The sequence below is a fragment of the Trypanosoma conorhini genome, assembly GCF_003719485.1.
Source record: "Trypanosoma conorhini strain 025E chromosome Unknown Tco_14.4_contig_00063, whole genome shotgun sequence".
Lineage (NCBI taxonomy): Eukaryota > Euglenozoa > Kinetoplastea > Trypanosomatida > Trypanosomatidae > Trypanosoma > Trypanosoma conorhini.
This window is the reverse complement of record NW_021704150.1, coordinates 1-17,379: the sequence shown is the minus strand read 5'-3', so window position 1 is coordinate 17,379 and position 17,379 is coordinate 1. Positions and strand designations below refer to the sequence as shown.

At 55.4% G+C, this 17,379-nt stretch overlaps 4 protein-coding genes across 4 annotated transcripts, besides 10 other annotated features; all 4 read right to left on the bottom strand.

Moving 5' to 3' along the window:
* Positions 1-94: 94 nt before the first annotated feature.
* Positions 95-125: a microsatellite.
* A 244-nt stretch (positions 126-369) lies between these two features.
* On the bottom strand, positions 370-2,235 carry Tco025E_01789 (uncharacterized protein; the record flags this gene model as incomplete). The annotated part of the gene is made up of 1 exon (XM_029368725.1): positions 370-2,235. The coding sequence occupies one exon, from the start codon at positions 2,233-2,235 to the stop codon at positions 370-372; it is 1,866 nt and encodes a 621-aa protein (XP_029231149.1).
* Positions 2,236-2,574: 339 nt separating this feature from the next.
* Positions 2,575-2,611: a microsatellite.
* Positions 2,612-2,688: 77 nt separating this feature from the next.
* Positions 2,689-2,722: a microsatellite.
* Positions 2,723-2,737: 15 nt separating this feature from the next.
* Positions 2,738-7,585, bottom strand: Tco025E_01788 (uncharacterized protein; the record flags this gene model as incomplete). The annotated part of the gene is made up of 1 exon (XM_029368724.1): positions 2,738-7,585. One exon carries the CDS (start codon positions 7,583-7,585, stop codon positions 2,738-2,740), a length of 4,848 nt encoding a protein of 1,615 aa, XP_029231148.1.
* Positions 7,586-7,939: 354 nt separating this feature from the next.
* Positions 7,940-7,963: a microsatellite.
* A 142-nt stretch (positions 7,964-8,105) lies between these two features.
* On the bottom strand, positions 8,106-9,569 carry Tco025E_01787 (putative serine/threonine protein phosphatase; the record flags this gene model as incomplete). Its single annotated transcript, XM_029368723.1, has 1 exon — positions 8,106-9,569. One exon carries the CDS (start codon positions 9,567-9,569, stop codon positions 8,106-8,108), a length of 1,464 nt encoding a protein of 487 aa, XP_029231147.1.
* A 407-nt stretch (positions 9,570-9,976) lies between these two features.
* Positions 9,977-10,011: a microsatellite.
* A 133-nt stretch (positions 10,012-10,144) lies between these two features.
* Positions 10,145-10,184: a microsatellite.
* Positions 10,185-10,952: 768 nt separating this feature from the next.
* Positions 10,953-10,989: a microsatellite.
* An 86-nt stretch (positions 10,990-11,075) lies between these two features.
* Positions 11,076-11,114: a microsatellite.
* A 76-nt stretch (positions 11,115-11,190) lies between these two features.
* Positions 11,191-17,073, bottom strand: Tco025E_01786 (mitochondrial ATP-dependent zinc metallopeptidase; the record flags this gene model as incomplete). Its single annotated transcript, XM_029368722.1, has 1 exon — positions 11,191-17,073. One exon carries the CDS (start codon positions 17,071-17,073, stop codon positions 11,191-11,193), a length of 5,883 nt encoding a protein of 1,960 aa, XP_029231146.1.
* Positions 17,074-17,102: 29 nt separating this feature from the next.
* Positions 17,103-17,127: a microsatellite.
* A 76-nt stretch (positions 17,128-17,203) lies between these two features.
* Positions 17,204-17,248: a sequence feature (GA-rich).
* Between the last annotated feature and the right edge of the window lie 131 nt (positions 17,249-17,379).

Here is a 17,379-nt window from a genome sequence, read left to right as displayed (position 1 = left end):
CGAAAGGGGAAGCGCCAATCAGTTGGAGTAGAAAATAAGCCGCCACTCGGCGGGGCTGAGCAGGGAGGCGGACGCAGCGAAAAGGGAGCGAATGAACAACAACAACAACCCACAAAAAGAAAACAGCTCAGAATGACTTCCTTTGTATGATGGCAGGGACGTGCGGATTGTGTCCCCTCCATCCCTCTAATGGCCCTTCCACAGATAAACAATGCGTCTTTTTATTTCCTCGCTGAGGCCCTGCGGTGGTGCACACACCCAACTATCCTAACAAATGCAAGATCGCGACCCCCCAAAAAAAAATTGCAACTACCAGAAAAATAATGATAACAGCAACACCAGTCAGTCACAGCAGCCATTGCCAAAATTTTATAGCTTCGCTGCGGAGCTTCGGTAAGTCCTGCGTTCAGAGGATGACTCGGATGCACCAAATGCGGCGCGCAACTTTAACCAGTACGCGCGAGCCACCGCCGCCGCCTTACCCTCCTTCCACGGTGCTTCATGGCGTGGCACAGAGGCAGGGTGGGCGGTGGGCGTCGTGACGAAATTACGTTGCTCCTTATCCAGTAAGAGGAACGGGAAACCGATGCACTGTTCGTTGGCGGTGCACCATGCCTGCGAAAGTGTCTCGGCAAGACTTTGCCAAAGCGGGGCGCACGTGAGTTTAATCAATTGATCAATAACAAGCATAGCAGCTTCATTCGCACCTGGGGCGACCCCATCCCAGGCCGAATCGAGGCGAAGGAGCCAGTCGCTCGAAGAGGCCGATTTCTTTGTTCCCAAATGTTTACTTTTGTAGCCTTCACCATCTGCACCAATGCAAACCGTAACGGAGGGGGAGTGCAGGGAGACGGCACCGTGCAAGATGCGTGTCGCGAGATCCCGGTAGGGCGTCGGGACTCCGCTAAGCAACGCCATCGTATCCCGCGAGGGCACCGCCACCGAGTCATTCACCTGACCGCCTCTATAAGGCGAAACACGGTAACCGCATGGTACGGCCACGTGCACTCCAGTTTGACCCAGGGCCGATGACACTGCCTCAAGTGGAGGGAACAACTCGTTACAAAGCGGACTCGTACAGACAACAAAACTGTAGGCCGCCACACACAACTCTGCCACGGACACTATCGTCTGTGGATTGGTTGCATAGTAGTGATGGGCAAATCGTTCATAAAGTGCTAGTGATTTCATAGCCACCTTAGACAGCTCTCGACGCCGTTGCAAGGCCTCAGACGCATCCGCCTTGCCACCTGTACGCGGCTTTGAGGGCGGTTTTCCTTGCGGTGACGCACACTGCGTCTCTTGTCTAGCCACTTCCCGCATAAAACGCAGCAATGGGGCTCGAAGATATACCAAGACGTGGTGCATATACTCTAACCAGGCACTTTTCTGCAACGCACGCGTTGTGTGGGGTGACGACGCCAAGCTGGGAGAGGTTGCCCCTAGCCAATGGCCAATTTGCGGCAGATACAATTCAACACACAGCACAAATGCCGCCAAAGGCTCAGTCGTCACAGCATTTTGGGCCAAGGACTTGACAAGAAAAAGATCCTCCTCGCCCTCTGACAGGTTCAACGAGAGCGGCTCAAACTCCACCTCACACGGGATCGATTGAGCCCGGCAGAGCCAGAGAAACGCAATCACGACAGGGTCCCCGTGAAATCCGCGAACGTAAAAACCGTCACCAGGCCTCACGGGGTTATGGGTGCTGCTACCATCCCCAAAACTGTCACGTTCCTTCGCTGCAAAATTGGAGGTGACTGCCTTTGCGCGGGCGGCGTTGACGGCGGCCTCCATGAGAGGCAGCATGGCAGGGACCTTATGCACCTTGAGCAGGTAGAAAAACTCGGTGCAGAGAGCCTCACCGGCAAGCTGCGGCGTCATCGTCCCCCGCAGCGCAACCCACGCCGAGTAATAAAAACGCATTGTGAACTGATACCAATGGGGTGGCCGTTGGGGCACGTTCACCTTTTCCACCTCCGTCACCTTCGTGGAGGTCACTTGCTGCTGCGTCGTTTCCCCGCGTTTCCCTTGCCCGTTGGGGGCCGGGCCCTCGCCGTCAGTGGGTGCGTCGCCAAATAGCGCCTGACTCCGCAACGCCCAAAGGTGCGCCCGCTGCCTCGCCGTCAAGCAGGGCTGCAGGTGACGCCTGTAGGCCCTCTCCTCCATGAGTTTGGCGATCTCCAGCACGAGGGCGCCCACGTAGTCGGAGGGACCGCCGCGGCACGACATCATCTCGGACAATCTCCTGGCAAGAAGTAAAAGGGCCAAAAAACAAAACACAAAAAAACGGGGGAAAAAACGAGATAAACTCACAGTGAGATCCTCGAAAAGAAGAAGCAAGAGAAAAACGTCGCACATAAAGAACAGCAGCAAAAAAACAAAACAAAATCAAAAAGGAGAAAGAGAGAGAGAGTATGTATGTGCGTGTGTGTCTCCGTGGACGTGGAAGCACTGGAGAGTGTGGCCCGCACCCACAGGGGCAGAGGGCGCCCGCTCCCTCCCACGCTCTTTACGCCGCTACCCGCCCCGCCAGCGGCACAGCGGCCACCGCGCAAAAGCAGCGGGCCAACCACAAACACACGAAAGGAAAAAAAAAACAAGCAAACAATATTTCACACCTCAACCGAAGAAGAAACGTCATGAAGGAATTAGTTCGGGGGGTCGTCTCACGTAAAGTGGATGACCAAAATAAAAATACCGATAAAAATAACAACAAAAACGATAGCTCACTTCCTTAGTTTTCGTCTCCATGTGCACCTAACAAACTGCCGGCCGACACCACAGCGCATGGCAGATGCAACTGCATGAGCCAACTTTGAGCACCAGGATTTGGTTCCCCGCGTTCATTCCTCGCCTTTCTGACTGCCAATCCACTCCCCACAAGAGCCATTCCAGCACTCAATTCATTCTTGGCAAGAGTGTTATACGGTGGACCCCATAATAAGTGCAGCAGCGCCAGCGAAACAGAGCCTCGTGTGAGGTACTGATAGAAAGTTTCACACATCTCGTCCACAGTGCCAGCAGAGGCCTCTGCAGCGGCCGTCGGCAAAGGCTGCGACAAATGCGGCCACACTGCCGCAAAGTATGCTGCGGTAAATGCGACGCCCAGCTGTTCCTCGCAATACCCACAGACAGTACTCAAGGCATCCGTTAGGATGCTGTCAGAAGCGCGTAAAAGAGACGTGGTGTGGTGCACCACCATTTGCGGCGCCAACGTTTTGGACCAGATGTTCTCCACCCACTCTGGACCAATAAGCACCATGCGCAGCTGCTGAGGCGGCGGCGGCGGCGGCGGCCCCGAGAAGGACGGTGGGTGGTGAGCACAACGCACTTCACTCCCGCACTCACTCTCCTGCAGGAACTGAGATGGAGGGCAGGAAAGGAACCAGAGCACGCCGCGAAGCCGACACTCTTCCAGTAGCGCCTCCAGAAACACATCCCTCTCAGACAGGAAGCGCTCCTTCGCATCACCCGCTTCCGCTTCATCGGGGTCATCTGGACGGACAAAGCCCAGGTGGTACAGCACCGCGTTATCCAAGGATTGCTCGTCAAAGCAGCAAGAAACAAATTGCCGTAGCCGTTGGAGGGCGGTAAAGAGAACGAGGAGCCCCGCTGAACTACGGCACCACCACAACCCTAGTGTATGCGGGGAGATGGGGCGAGTGAGAGGGATCTGGCGCGCCCCGCCATCGTCGTGGGCTTCTTCGCGGTGCTGGTTTTCCATCGCCGCGGCAGCTTCACCACGGTGGCGTTGACACTCCCAAAACCCATCAAGCGTCCCATTCGCCATCACACGCACGTCCCCCCCTGCCAACTTCGTCGCCTCGGCGGCTACACTGACCGCCTCAAGAGAAGTTCCACGTGGGAAGAGCAGGCGCTGGGGAAGCCACCGTGCCAAGAGGTGCCATGGACTCAATGGCGCAGTGTGGTGAAGAAAACTCAGCGTTCTATGAAAAAGCGTCTGAAACGCCGCCTTGTGCTTCGAGTTTTCAGAGAGAAATAGGAAGTTGGACGTGTTTGTGAGGCAGCAATCGACTAGTAGCGGCCGCGGCAGGAGATTTTTCTTTTCGGCTGATGTCTGCTGCTGCCCAACCCGTTGCTCGAACCACCGCCGAAGGCGATCCAAGTGCTCTTGCGCCGCCGCAGACTGTTCCGTAAAAAGGGCGTCGGAGAAGGGATCTGCGTGGGTGCCGACCAACACCACCGGCAAATACAACGCCTCCCCACCTGAGTCTGCCGCCGCGCTGTCCGCGTCGCCTCTCCGCACACGGGCAACATGTAAACTTGGCATCGCCACAGCGTGCTGCAGCGTAAGCACATGCCGCCATATCGCTTCCTGCGCCAGTTCCCAGTCCTCCCGCAGACGATAGGTAACGTAATACACAACCCCTCGGCTTGGCAGCTTCACGCGTCCCATGCTTGCCGCAAGTAAAAAAGGACTCGGCAACTCCACAAGGTTCACGCCAACCCGAGAAGGCGCCGTGTCTCCCTCATCACCAGCGGCCAGCCACCGCCGCAGGTTGGACGCCGTAGCATTGCGGTGGCCACCCAGAGGCAGCGGGTCCCTCGGAAGGGGCACCTCAACAACGGTTGATGTCCGCCGAATCTTCATTGTGTGCAACTCCAGCGTTGGAGAAGGGGCGACCGGGGACGCCTCACGCAACAGTGCGCATATCAAACTCGTTTTTCCAGAGCCTGCCGCCCCCACCACGTAAATACTGTACGCCAACAGCTTCCTGAAGTCATCGAGGTCCCGCGTTTCGGACCAACCTGCGCTCTCCTCCGTAATAGCAGAAAAACTTAGGGCGGGTATTGGCCCGTTGCGCGTAACTCGACCGTCCGCAACATTATTGACGCCTCCCGTAGAGAGTAGTCGCCGATAGAGCGGATCCTGCACGGAACCGCGTGCGTGGGCTCGACAGAGCCGATGACGATGCCGAGCTAAAATCCTATTCGGCTTGTCTTCGTTGGGGCAGCCACGATCCAGGCAAGAGGAGATCACCGTCCCCCTCCCTGTCATCGGCGCCCGACAGTCATCCCTCAAAACGGTACTACCATCTGCGCCGCGGTCGTTCGCTGCTGCTTCTGCAGTACGAGGAAATGACTCACTCAGGGTGTCTTCCTCCATCGTCGGTGGTGCATCACCATCCTCGCTAGGTCGCCGCTGCACGGCAAAGCCTCCGTCCTCGAACGGGCAGACTGACATCGTCGTCGATGACACCTCAGCCGATAACGGCTGACGCGACTCTTCATTTGCCAAAGGAATGTATGGCTCCGAACCGGGGAAGTTGACACCCATGAGCTTCGACGGCTGTTCATTAGGTGGCACGGTCGCCTGCACGGCAGTATCCATGAGGTTGGAGGGGGAAGCAGAGATCGCGGGCATTTTGGTTTCGCGCGTCTGAGCAGCGGCAGCTGCCATAAAGCATGCGAACTTTTCTTCGACATTGTCCAGCAGAAAGGAGAAGAAGACGTCCTCCAGCACATTGGCATATCCTTGTAGCAACTCCAACTGAGCATAGAGTTCGCCGTGACGTCCAAGTGAACCATGCTGCCCTGCCTCTTCTACCTCCTCGTCCTCGTCCTCCCCCTTAGTGAGCTGCAGTGTTCCGGGGGAATTCATTTGTTTCGCGCAACAACTTTGCCACTGAGCCGCAAGAGAAACCAGTATGGACTCCATGGACTCTGCAGCACGGAGCTTAATCAGAAGTCTTCGAACGGCCTCAGCTTCACTCAAGCGGTGCGGCAGATCGCGAGAAGACACTAACAACGACGGCAGCCTTCGTCCGTGTGTTAGCAAATCGGCCCCCGGCGAACTTGACTCCTCAGACGGCAAAGATAATACACGGGGCTCCATGCTGGTAATAGCCGCTGAAGGAGGCTCCAGAGGGCCTTCACGACACTTTTCATGCCACAATGGCATCCTTTCTCTTTCGCTTTCTCTGTCCAGTGTTTCCGGTACTTCTGGACACTGAACGGAAGCTTCACGATGCTGCTGGTGCGCAATTGCGAGAAGACACCTTGACGGAGTCGCGTCCGCCGCAAAAAGATCCCCAAGCATGGTGTAATACTGCCACTCAAGCCGCTGACACCACGTAACTGCGTCACTTTCCGCGCTAAAAAAACTCAGCACATCGACGACAGATGTACTTGGATGCGTTGCAGACGAAATAAGACGTCGCACCCGTCGCTGCAGCCCCTTCTCCCTCGCCCAGTTTGCTACATGGTGCGAGTACTCAAGAGCAGCGAGAAGGCGCCCCTTGGAGCAGATCATCTCGCTACTTCCATCACGACAGTCCTCCGTTAGCCGGGAAAAAATCAAGGGATCGATCAGCAGCTGCTGTAGCCACCCTTTCGACTTGCCTGCCTCATGAGCGGGTCTTTGCGGTGTATCCATGCCGTGTGTCTCACCTTGGGTGCCGGTCCCGGCGTTGTTGTCACGACGGTCGGCGCCGTCACAACCCCCATCAACGTCATCACCCACCACGAGAGCCCCCAGCGGGCACCAAAAGAAGAGATATCGCAGGATTGGCACGAATGCACTGTGGTCGGCGCGCGCCCCCTTTTCCCGGTGGAGAAGCGCCTTCTCATCCACCTCCAGAACGGCGTACACCACTCGTACTGGCGGCAAACCCACGTGACCAGCCCCTTCTTCGCGCGCCGCCGCCCCCACTGCCTCTCCCTCTCCCTCCTTGGAGGAAGAGCGTCGTGCGACAAGAAAACGAACAATTTCTTTTGGTAAAATTTGTGAAACCCATGCGTTGGGCTCGGAAAGAAAATTACTGCTGGGGCCGTGGGGCTGTGCTTCTCCCAGAGAGGTGGAAGCCGCATTCGCGAAGCAACAGCGCACCGCGACGAGGGCTCGGGAGGTGGCTGTGGACAAGGCCTCAAAAGACGCTTTTACACCCGCCAGCACAATCTCACAGGTGCGTGCAGACTTGGGATCAAAAAATGTAATGCTTACCAAATGAAAGCAAAACGTTGCTGTTTCTCGTTCCTTTTCCATTACGCCCTCCTTCACAAATTCCACCACCGCACGCTTATCTGCAAAGTGGCCGCTGCTTTGACTCGAGTGGCGCCAGGGCGGTTCATCTGCGTCCGCCGCATGGGACACAGCCCCTCCCTCCCTCCACTGTATTAACGACACTGTCAGGGGCGCGGAGGCAACTTGTAGCACCCGTCCTGTCAAGTCATCCAGCATGGCTGCCTCCACGCCGCCCAGTCCACCCAAGGCCTCACGTTCACCCTCTGCAGAAAGATTGGGGGGAACGCAGGAGAGAAACCAAACAGTGCCACTCCGCCGTAACTCGTCCCACGCCGCGCCACCCAGCGACGCCGCGATGGACCGATGTCCAATACAGCCATTGTGAAACAGGATATGTGTTCCGCTTCCCTGAAGTTGCAAAGAAGAAGGCAGTACTATGCACGGCATCCTGTTGCCGTGAGTCATGCCTCCAGGGACTTCCTCTTGCGCCCTATCACTGGCACAACACGCGCTGCCGGTTGTTTCCTCCAAACCATCTGCGACGCACGGGTGCAGGGCAATGTAGACGTCAACGGAACGATCCACGCGCGTACGCATAATTGCATTGGTCTTGTGCTAATATTGGCACCTGCGCTGGCTCGACCTTGGTATGCGGTTGAAAAGGGAATTCAAAGCTGCAGGGCGGCTGAGACCTTGTCCCTCCTATTCCTACAAAAGAGAGTACGCGCACAAGTAAAGAGAGTCAAGCGCAACTTAGCCCACTTCGCCCGTCGCCTCTTCATTCCCTCACGAAGGAGACTGATCCAGCAGTCATGCAGCAACAATCAACTAAACTTAAACGACGTTGTGCAAAAAATATACTCATTGGGAAGCTGCGAAGCGGGGATCGATCGGGCCTCGCAGCCGTCACTCCTTTCCACGTGAAGAGTAGCATGAGGTCGAAAGAGGGAGATATATTATATATATATATATATAAACTGCACCTGCGCTGCCTTTCAACGCGGTATAGTAAAGAAGAAATAAAACCAAACCAATCTGCAAAAAAAAGCGCAAGCCGTAGAATAAGGGGAATGCGCTCTTTTTTTTCCCCCCGGCGTTCCTGTATATATATACAAACTCACGTTCTGCGCCCTGTGTGGCGCTTCCGCTTGACTCTCCACAACAGCACAAGGGCAAACGCCAGCAAAAAGAACCATACAACAGAGAAAAGAATCCATTCCTTCTCCCATGGAGTGTCCGCCTGCACACTCTCTGGGTGAGCTCGTTTTGTTGCCTGGAGCCCGTCTTTGCCACGAATCACAGAATTCGCGCCAGAAGCAGAAGTTTGGAGGACGGCTACAGAAGTCTCTCTAATGACGTGTGTGCCATTGATAAGTAGTGTGCGCCGCTCTGTGGCGGAAGTAAGATCTACGGGTTCCTCCGGGCCACGAATGCTATGCGTCGTTTTTGTGGTCAGAGTCCTCAGCAAATCGTAGAAACGAGTTCTCGGAGAGGATTGCACCAACGCTGGCGGAAGCGCCGGCTTCCTGTAATGTGGGATGTTCAGTTGCAGCGTCGGTGGCTGCTGCAGCACCTCGCCCGCCCAGAGCTCATCGGACGGAGGGGGTTGACATCCCTGCGCCGACAAATTATGCCGCAGCGGCCCATGGTACTCCTGAAGCAGCTTCACCACGTGAGGTTGAAAGCGCAAAATGCGTGACGGAACACGGCCAAACCCTGTCAACTCCGCACGATCTTCAAAAACTTCCACCACTGCAAACGCATTGGTCAGGGTTTCAATTTGTCCCTCCAGCGTGACACAGTGCACGCGGTGCGCCCCCTGGACCGTGTAGTCCCCCTTGTGGTTGTGCCCAGAAAACACCAATGGCATCTGCTCGTACGCTTCCAAGAGCGGACCTAGTCGATTTGTTTCAAATCCAATGGGAACATGAGCGAACAAAATTGCCACGCGACCAGCAACCTTGACTGCCCGGAGTTCTTCCTCCAGCCACTTTGTGTGTGCCTCTTTTGTGGTCATGTTGTTATTTTCAGGATCGTTTGCCATGGAATCTATAAAAATAAAACGAAATGGTGGGTGGTCAATTGCGTAATGCCAGCGACGCAGGCCCATTTTCCTCATAAGCCACTCGTTCTGTGTCTTATTGAGTTTTCCAAAGCGGTCATTGTGGGCACGAAGGTCGTGGTTGCCTAAAACACTGTAGTGTGGTGCCTTAGCCCGGTTAAAACTGTCCAAAATGGGCCGCAAGTTCCACATCAAGTCGTTGTTGACAAGGTCCCCCAGATTCACAACCACATTCATGTCTGGAACACGATTAAAGAGCGCAATGGCCTCGTCGAGCTTGTCCTTCGCAACATCGTAGCGGCGCAGGGTCGTCGTCGTCGTCCGCTTGCGCTGCTCACGCAGCCAATGCTGCATCGTCTCCCACGGCGCCTTCTCACCCGCCGGAAAGGTGTCGTAGTGGGTGTCGGCAACAAGCCCCATAGTGAGCAGCTTCCGCGTGCTCCCCACCTCCGCTCCGCTGCACGGCATCGCCAGCCCAAAGAGGAGCAGCAAATGGATCGGAAGCACCGAGTGAAACATAGGAGGGTTGCGACCGGCGTGACTCCTCGCACCAAGGCCATCGCCTCTGCTTTCCCGCATCGCTTGCAGGCCCCACCCCCACCTCCTTTTTTGTCCCTATACAAGTGTGTGGTGCTGCGAGGGAGGCCTTCCGCACAAAAAAAAGACAAAAGAGAAGAACGGCAAGCAACGAAACCATGCTGAGAGGGATCTGGGCAAGGCACCGGGGAGGCGCAGCAGGGGACATGTAGGGACGCAGGACACTTTCATCGCCCCATTGCCGTGGCAGGAGTGAAACGTTCGACTTTGCCGTCACCCGCTCCGTCGGTTTTTCCTCCGACCCTCGCGCGCCCCTCCCTCCTTCCCCCTTTGCCTCGTTCCGGCAACTCCAACCCACAGCGGAGGAGGCGGAGGTTATGCAGAGAAGGAAAGAAAGAAACAAAAAAAAACAGAAGAAAACAAAGCGCGAAGAAACCGGTGAAGTCGACCTGTAGCAATGCGTGCAAAAAGCGGCAAGAGGGAAACTAATAACAGTAACGGGAAGAAGGAAAAACAAAAAAAACTGGTATGCGAGGACAGAGGAGCACGCTTCTTGCGGGCGGGGGAGCAGGGGGCATTGGGCATTGGGCATTGGGCGAGTGCGCTCACACACGTGCGTCACGGAGCAACACGCACCCCCCCACGCACCGGCACCGCTTCATCATCATTACGTCGCACCAAAACAGAAGAAGAAGAAAAAAAAACGACCTCGAGAGAGGAGGAAAGAAAGCGAGAGAGACGGTTCCTTTTTAAGAATCTAACGTGTCCGCATGAGGGCCTGCTCGCCTAAGCCTTCAACACCGCGGTTGAACAGACACCTCCTCACCGCCCCCTGACACAATGAACGCACAGGAAGAAACGCAATCACAGTCGCTGATGAAAGCAAAACAAAAACAACATCATCGCACCAGTTAGGGAAAGTATCCCTTGTCACTCTAGCCACACTTTTGGTTTAACTGTACTCCCCCTCCTTTTTGTTCCCCCCTTTTCCCTTCCTCGTACTCTTCGGTTACCTTTTGTGTCCATGTGTTTTTCATTTCGCCATCTGCGAACGGCCTCGTTGGTGGCGCTGCGCCACTGAGGCCAGACATCGATGCGGTGGAATGAAAAACACATACAACTAAATACATGGCAGTAAAACGGCTTGGCCCCCGCCGTGTCCTACAACCCCAACCATTTTCTCTCCAGAACGGTGTAGGGTGGGGGACGCATCTGCACAGGGAGGCTGAGATGCATCCACGCAGACACATGCGGAGAAGCATCGGGCTCGGCAAAGACGAAGATGTCGCCGACACATGCCGGTGCTGTTGCCAACTCAGTTTGTTTCGTCGCACGGAAAATCCACGCAGCACTGCAAGAGAAAAGCAACAACAACAACAACAACGCATACACAAACACACAAAAGCCCCGCGGCACGTAACGCTGCGTGGAAAAAAAAAGCACAAACAACCGCAGCGACGGAAATCCACACAAAAATAAGAAGATGCGAAAAAAGAAAAAAAACCCACAACAAGAAACAAAAAAAAAGTGGCAGGCATTCTCGTGCCTCAGCCCACGTTTGCGTCAACACGAATTCCTTCACCACTTGCATGCCCTACTTCGTTTAGCCGCGGGGCGGAAGCAAGCCGCCCGCCATGAAGAGGCCACCGTACTCGTCACTGGAAAACACAAACACTCCACCCTTTACAGGGTCGCAGAACACCGCCACGCTATTTACAACTCCGCAACGAAAGCGTTTCTGCGGCTTTGATGCAATCCTCATAGAGGCGGTCGCAGCGACGGCCAAGGCGGCACCAGCAACACCGCCTGTAGAAGGCAACCCATTCTCTTCCACGGGCACTGGGGTCTCGTTCAAAAACAAGATGTGACGCAGTTCTCTCTGGGCAAGGTGGGCAAAAGGCATATCGTGCAAAGGGGTGGCACCACTGACCCCTCCCTCACCATCGCAGCGGGAGGCGCCAGAGTGAAACCCATTCGCCCCAGAAACGCCTTCGGCTGCCAACTGCAGCTGACCCAGAAACGAGGGACAGGGCAACATCGTTGTCGAAAATGGCACAGAAGAAGAGGAAAAAGAAGCAGCGCTACTTGAATCGCCACCACCACCACCACCACCACCAGCACCGACACCGCTTTGCCGTTGCGCAAAGCCGTTGCCTTGTGGATCGTCGCGAGGACGCCGGGTGCCGTCTTCCTGGGGCGTCTCACAGAATGGAGGGAAGGGAAGAGGAACAACCCGCAGCAACCGCGTCGCGGCCTTCAACAGGGTGTCCATGCCGTGCCTTTCCACCAAATGACTCAGCAGTAATTGGCGTTGATAGCCATACTGCTCCTCGCCACGTGGCGAGATTACTTCGCTGGAGGTTGTACTGCTTGCACCGTCCATTTGATTATCCTGGTCGTCGACGTCTTCGTCGTTGTCGTTGGCTCCGCTCTCCCCGCGTAAAGAACGACCACTGAAGTCACCAATGCCAACCAGAGAAACGTAAGAGCTGCGTGCCCGTTTAGTCGGAGGCCGAGTTTGGGTAGACGTCAGTGCGTTCTTGGCATCCGCTTGCTTTCGCAAACTCACCACCTTCACACGCGCCCCTGTTAGGGCATCGAAAACGTACGTTGTGCTATGCAGGCCACCGACTGCGACAAGCACCATTGAATCTTCGTCATCCCCCCTGACACTGTTGCGATGCTCATGGTCATTCTCGTCGTTGGATTCCATCGCCGCCTCTTCTTCGTCTCCTTCCTGCGCGTGGCGCAGGCAACTTAAACTGGGCGTGGCTTCCAGAGGACTACAACTCCCTCGCCTAGTTGCTGAGAGAGAAGATGGAGGTGCCTCTGAGCGCCGCCGGTGCGGATGTCTCACAACTGTGACAGCGCAAGGCAGCATGTAGATTGGGGCCCGCTTGCTGTGGGAGTGAAAGTGCGAGATGCCATTCTCCGTCAGCATCGTTCGTGGAAGGACCGGACAGACAGGAATGACACGCAGAACACTACCGTAAAGCACATCAAACACCAAACAGGCATATATACCTGCGTGATATTCGAGGGGGCGTTCATATGGAACACTGACGCGGCTCGGCCCAACGGAGGCCATAATACACAAGTAGCGGCCATTTTTTGCAACAGGAGACAAGACAACATTCCCTTTTGGCTGTGGATGAGTGTTCACTACAGTGCAACTTCCACCCAAGTTTTCTATTCTCTGAGGCGAGGTGCCAGTACCTCTATGACATCTGCGGCTGGCGTTGTTGATGCTGTAGCCGTTGCCGTGGTGGCCCTCCTTTGCCCGCGTATTACAGAGATCTGTGTAATAGCTAGGCGCGGACGGTGCACTTGAGACTGCCCGTGGAGTTTCATGAAAAATGAACTCATCACCCGCCAATGAACTCGCATCCTCCGCGTCACTCCAAACCGGATTACCGGAGGCTTCCATACTAAGCAGCTGATAGGGCTGCTGTGGCGGGGCATACCTGGTTTCTTGAGTTTCCGGCCAAAGACGCACACTGTGGCACAGCAACTGTGAAACTTCTTCAAACACTAAGCGGGACCCTGTACGGTAGAGAACGGCTTCTCCAGCGACAGTGGCATCGTCGTACCCCTGCGACCCTCCACGAAGCGTGGGTGCCTTCTTGCCCTCGCCCTTCGAATGACGTGCGCGAAGAAACGAGAGGAGATTGGGCTCAGCATTCACGTTCCTGTCCGCACCTCCTTGACGGTGGCTGTTGTAAACGCCGGTGGCTTCGCCGTCGTCACTGTCGTTGTCTTGATACTCATTGCCCCTCTCAGAGTCAGAGGAAGGCTCCATCATAGCCAGCGTATGCGAGCCAAGATAATCTCCCTCCTGGCGCAGTACCTGATGCACGATACGACGACCCAACCGATTTCCCCCTGTTGTCTCGCTTCCTGCAGGAAGTCCACTCTCCTGCACAATCCTCGACATTCGCAACATGGCAGATTCATTTTCTGTTCCACCGCCTGCCAAAGAGCGTCGATCGAAACCTATTCTGCGGGTCCCCACAAAAAAGGTATCCTGCATTTCCCCATCTTGGCTAGGAAATGCTGAGTTTTGCGTGAAGCTCCCATCCCGTATTTCAGCCGACGACTGCATAGCGGAGAGTGCAACAGGGAGTCCACGCTGGGAGACAATGACCACATTGTCCTTTGCACTTTCAATGTCGCGCTCATTCCAGGCGTCGTACATAGAGAGCTGCCCGCATTGATTGATGGTGTAAAATGCCTGCATCAGCGGCGAGACCAGGATATCAAATACAGGAAGGGTGGCGATGCTCTGTATAATCGATCCATCTGCGGGCGACCAGCGAAGAATGAGATTGTCTCTGCCAGTAGAAAGACACTGAAGTGCAGAGAGGCGCCGCCGCGCCTCCCGTTTCCACAGAGGAGTGTCATTATCCGCTGCACAGGTGCGCGGGGGTGCGGTGCCTTGCCAAAAGCGAGGATCCAACCAACGTGCGACTGTGATGAGAGTTTTGTGGACTTGAAACGCACCGTAGAGGTGGTCCTCATCGCCGCCAAAAACGGGGCTTACGACATCCAACGGCTCACTTTGACCATCGTCTGGGCAGTGCAGTGAGTAGATAAACACTTTACCTGTCGTTGCATGATGTGAGCGGTTCGTCTCATTGCCTTCCGGCACAAACGGTGGGGCATTCTGCACGGAGCAAAGAAGAAACCGGCCGAAGGGAGAGAATGCAAGAAACGACTCCAGCTGCTCATACCAGTAGGGTTCCTTCGAGTCCTTCACCAGGGCAACATCCAGGACACGCCGCTCGCAAAATGCATCTTGGACGTGCTCATGAATGTCTGTGTGGGCGAGATGTTTTGCGGCGCGAAGCGCAAATACGACCAATCTCCCTTTTGTCGTTAAAAGGGCTAAGAGCGATCCGCACGGCGTCACAGCAACAAGCTGGACTTCATTTAACACCACATCTGTTGGGCGATCAAGGTTGTAGTCTGTTGAACTCACGCCATCCTCATCGGACGCGGCGGAGGCGCTCGCTTCGGACTGCGTCGTCTCATTCGTCGGATGCATCACGCGGTCCATCAGCGCCTGAAACTGGACCGGAAATGACGGCAAAGACGAGGACGCAGGTGCAACGGGTTCTTCCATGGCGCCTGGCAAATCGACCCCGATTCCAGTGCCATCCGAGAGAGATTGAAGCGGGTCCACGGGGCCTAGGGTGGCCTCGCCTGACACTGCGACTTCCCCCTCATAGGTACTCACCGTGACAGGTTCACCTACCGCCCCTTGACTCTGCGTTCCTCCTTCCCGGCCCCCGTTACGAAGGCCCTTTCTTGCCCCGCCATTGCCTTGCAAATTAGCCAAACGCATGTGCACCACCGGGTTTTCCATGGATCCCAGCTGGATATCCATCGGCACACGCTCATTCTGAAGGTCCAAAAGAGTCCTTGGTGCACGCAGAATTCTCTTTAGGAGAAAATACAGTGGAACACGCCGCGGCGTGGAAGTCCGACGCATGTGATACGGCTGCCCGGTAGCCAACGCACCCAAAACATCCAGATTAATATCTCTGCCACGATTCCCAGATGCTGGGGAATGCGTTTCTCCATGAATTCCCTTATAGTTCGACAAGTTTTCACTCGTTTCGTGCTGCAATTCATTTCCCACAAGTGAAAGACGAAGTGGGGCACTCCATGTTGGTGCACCCACGAGGAATTCGTGTGCAGCTCGCTTAAGCGCATTCACGAGCGTCGACCCAATGTTTTCATCTTTCTCTGCCGCCTTGACCCGACGCGAGCGTGGTAAACGCTGAACTGAGCCGCTTTCCTGCCCTTTATCGGCAACTGGCGTGCAATCCTTGCAGTTTCGTTTGTTTACATCGTTGAACTCCAAAATCTGCGCGGCGCAGGTTTGATACCAAAGCCCTAAGGAAGCTGACACCGTAGGGAACCTCCGACAAGCTTGATTACTTTTCCGTTGTGGATCTCCCTCGATCTTACACGACGGCCTTTGCGTAGACATCTGAGAGTGCTGCAGGAGGACGTCGGAAAGTTCGGCGAGAGAGCCAACAACCCAGGCAAGAAGTTGTATTCTAAGAAACATTTGCGCCCAGCGAAGTATGGGGTTAGACGTCGATGAATTCCCCGCTGCGTTGAGAGCTGACTCCGACACTTCCTCTCCTCCCATAAGGACTGCATGCCGCACCACACCCATCAGCCTCTGCCACGGCTTACGCGCCGACCCTCCTCCTTCCACGTCTTCCTTTTCCTCGGAAGAAGACGCTGGAGAACTTTCCGTACAAGTGATGGGTTCGTTCAGTTTTGCTTCTGAAAAATCATATGAGTCTTGGCCTTTGTTGTGGTGCCCACAGTGACTTATGATCCATGTAGAGACTTCTTCTATATTTTTCCTGAAGATGGGTGCACCATGGCAAAACAATGCAATAATCCCGCCTTGTATATCCTTGATTGACACCGCCCCGTCCTGCGCTTCTGCGCGCGAGTGTGACGGGTCAGATTTAGTGCCTTCTCGAGCAGGCAGCTGGGGTGCCTGCTGATTTTTACCCTGGCAAGGGTTAGAATGATCGAAAGCATCACTATTAATTTCCACCTGATGGGCATGCAGCAGTAGCCGTTGAAGCTTCTCGTGCATCAGGGAAAGCCGCTCCAAAATAGTGTCCCGGTGGCGAAGCCACCCTTGGGACGTAAAGTCTGCCCACGACACAGCTTCTACAAGGTGAACCTGTGTCCACAGCACTTCGACGTACGCAAAAAACACTTCCAGAAAGGATGCCCATTCCAAAGGCAAGATCTTCTCCGACGTTGCTTCACTTCCTTCCTCCCCCTGCTCGGCTTCAGAACCATTAACGTCCAAAAAGACGTGGAAGAGCTTCCGCAAGTAGGGCGTCAGCGTAATCAATCCGCCAACGCTATTGTGCTTCTTTTCCTCACCGCCGTTGCCATCCGTGGTAGCGGCGTTCCGGCTCGCCCCCCACCTGAGAGGAGAGATGCCTATGTGGCAGAGCTCTTGAAGAGCACCCACACTGGTTGCTTCATCCCCACCCTCATTGCTTCGACGCATGAGAGACCGAAAAAGCGCCATTCTAGAAAAATCTGGAGGCAACGGAGGCAGCTGCTTATCGGCCTCGCTCTCGGTATTACCTGCCACACATGCCGCGTTGCCACTGCCATCCTTGCCGTTGTGCCACTTGGCCTTGACTGCTTTCATATTGCTGTTGATGCCCTTGTTTTCCGCACGGCCAGAACTTAAAGGCGGTGTGCTGTTGCCGGATGGCTTTGCATGCTCCGTGGTAGGACAAGCGAAACTCTGGAGTCGTCGGCGACTTTCCTCCTCCAGCGTTTTAGCGGTTTCGGTGAGGCCAAGATCCATCAGCAACTCCTGTAGCAGGCTGTTGGCAGGGGGAAGAGGCACCGGCTCAGTTTGGGACTGGGAAGCGCGCTCCCCCACACTTTTCCTCCTCCCTGAGGACCCCGAGTTCCTTCTTATCGGCATGTTGTGTGAGGTAAACAAAGTATATTTTGTCTCTCTCTCTCTCTCTCTCTCTCTGTGCGTGTGTGTATAGGGTGCGGTAGCGGGGTTTCGCAGAGAAAAGTGTCCGCCCGACCGCGGCGTGCCCCAACCCCTCTCTCTCCCTCCCTCTCTCGCTTTCTTTCCTTCGTTCCCTCTCGCCTGTTCTCAGCGGCCCTGCGCGGGTATTTGGGCCTCAGTGGGGGCAGCGCTGCGTGCGCCTTTCCCTGCCAAGCCAAGGGGAAGGAAAAGCGGGAGGGCACTAAAAACCAAAGTGCTTCTCCCCTCTTT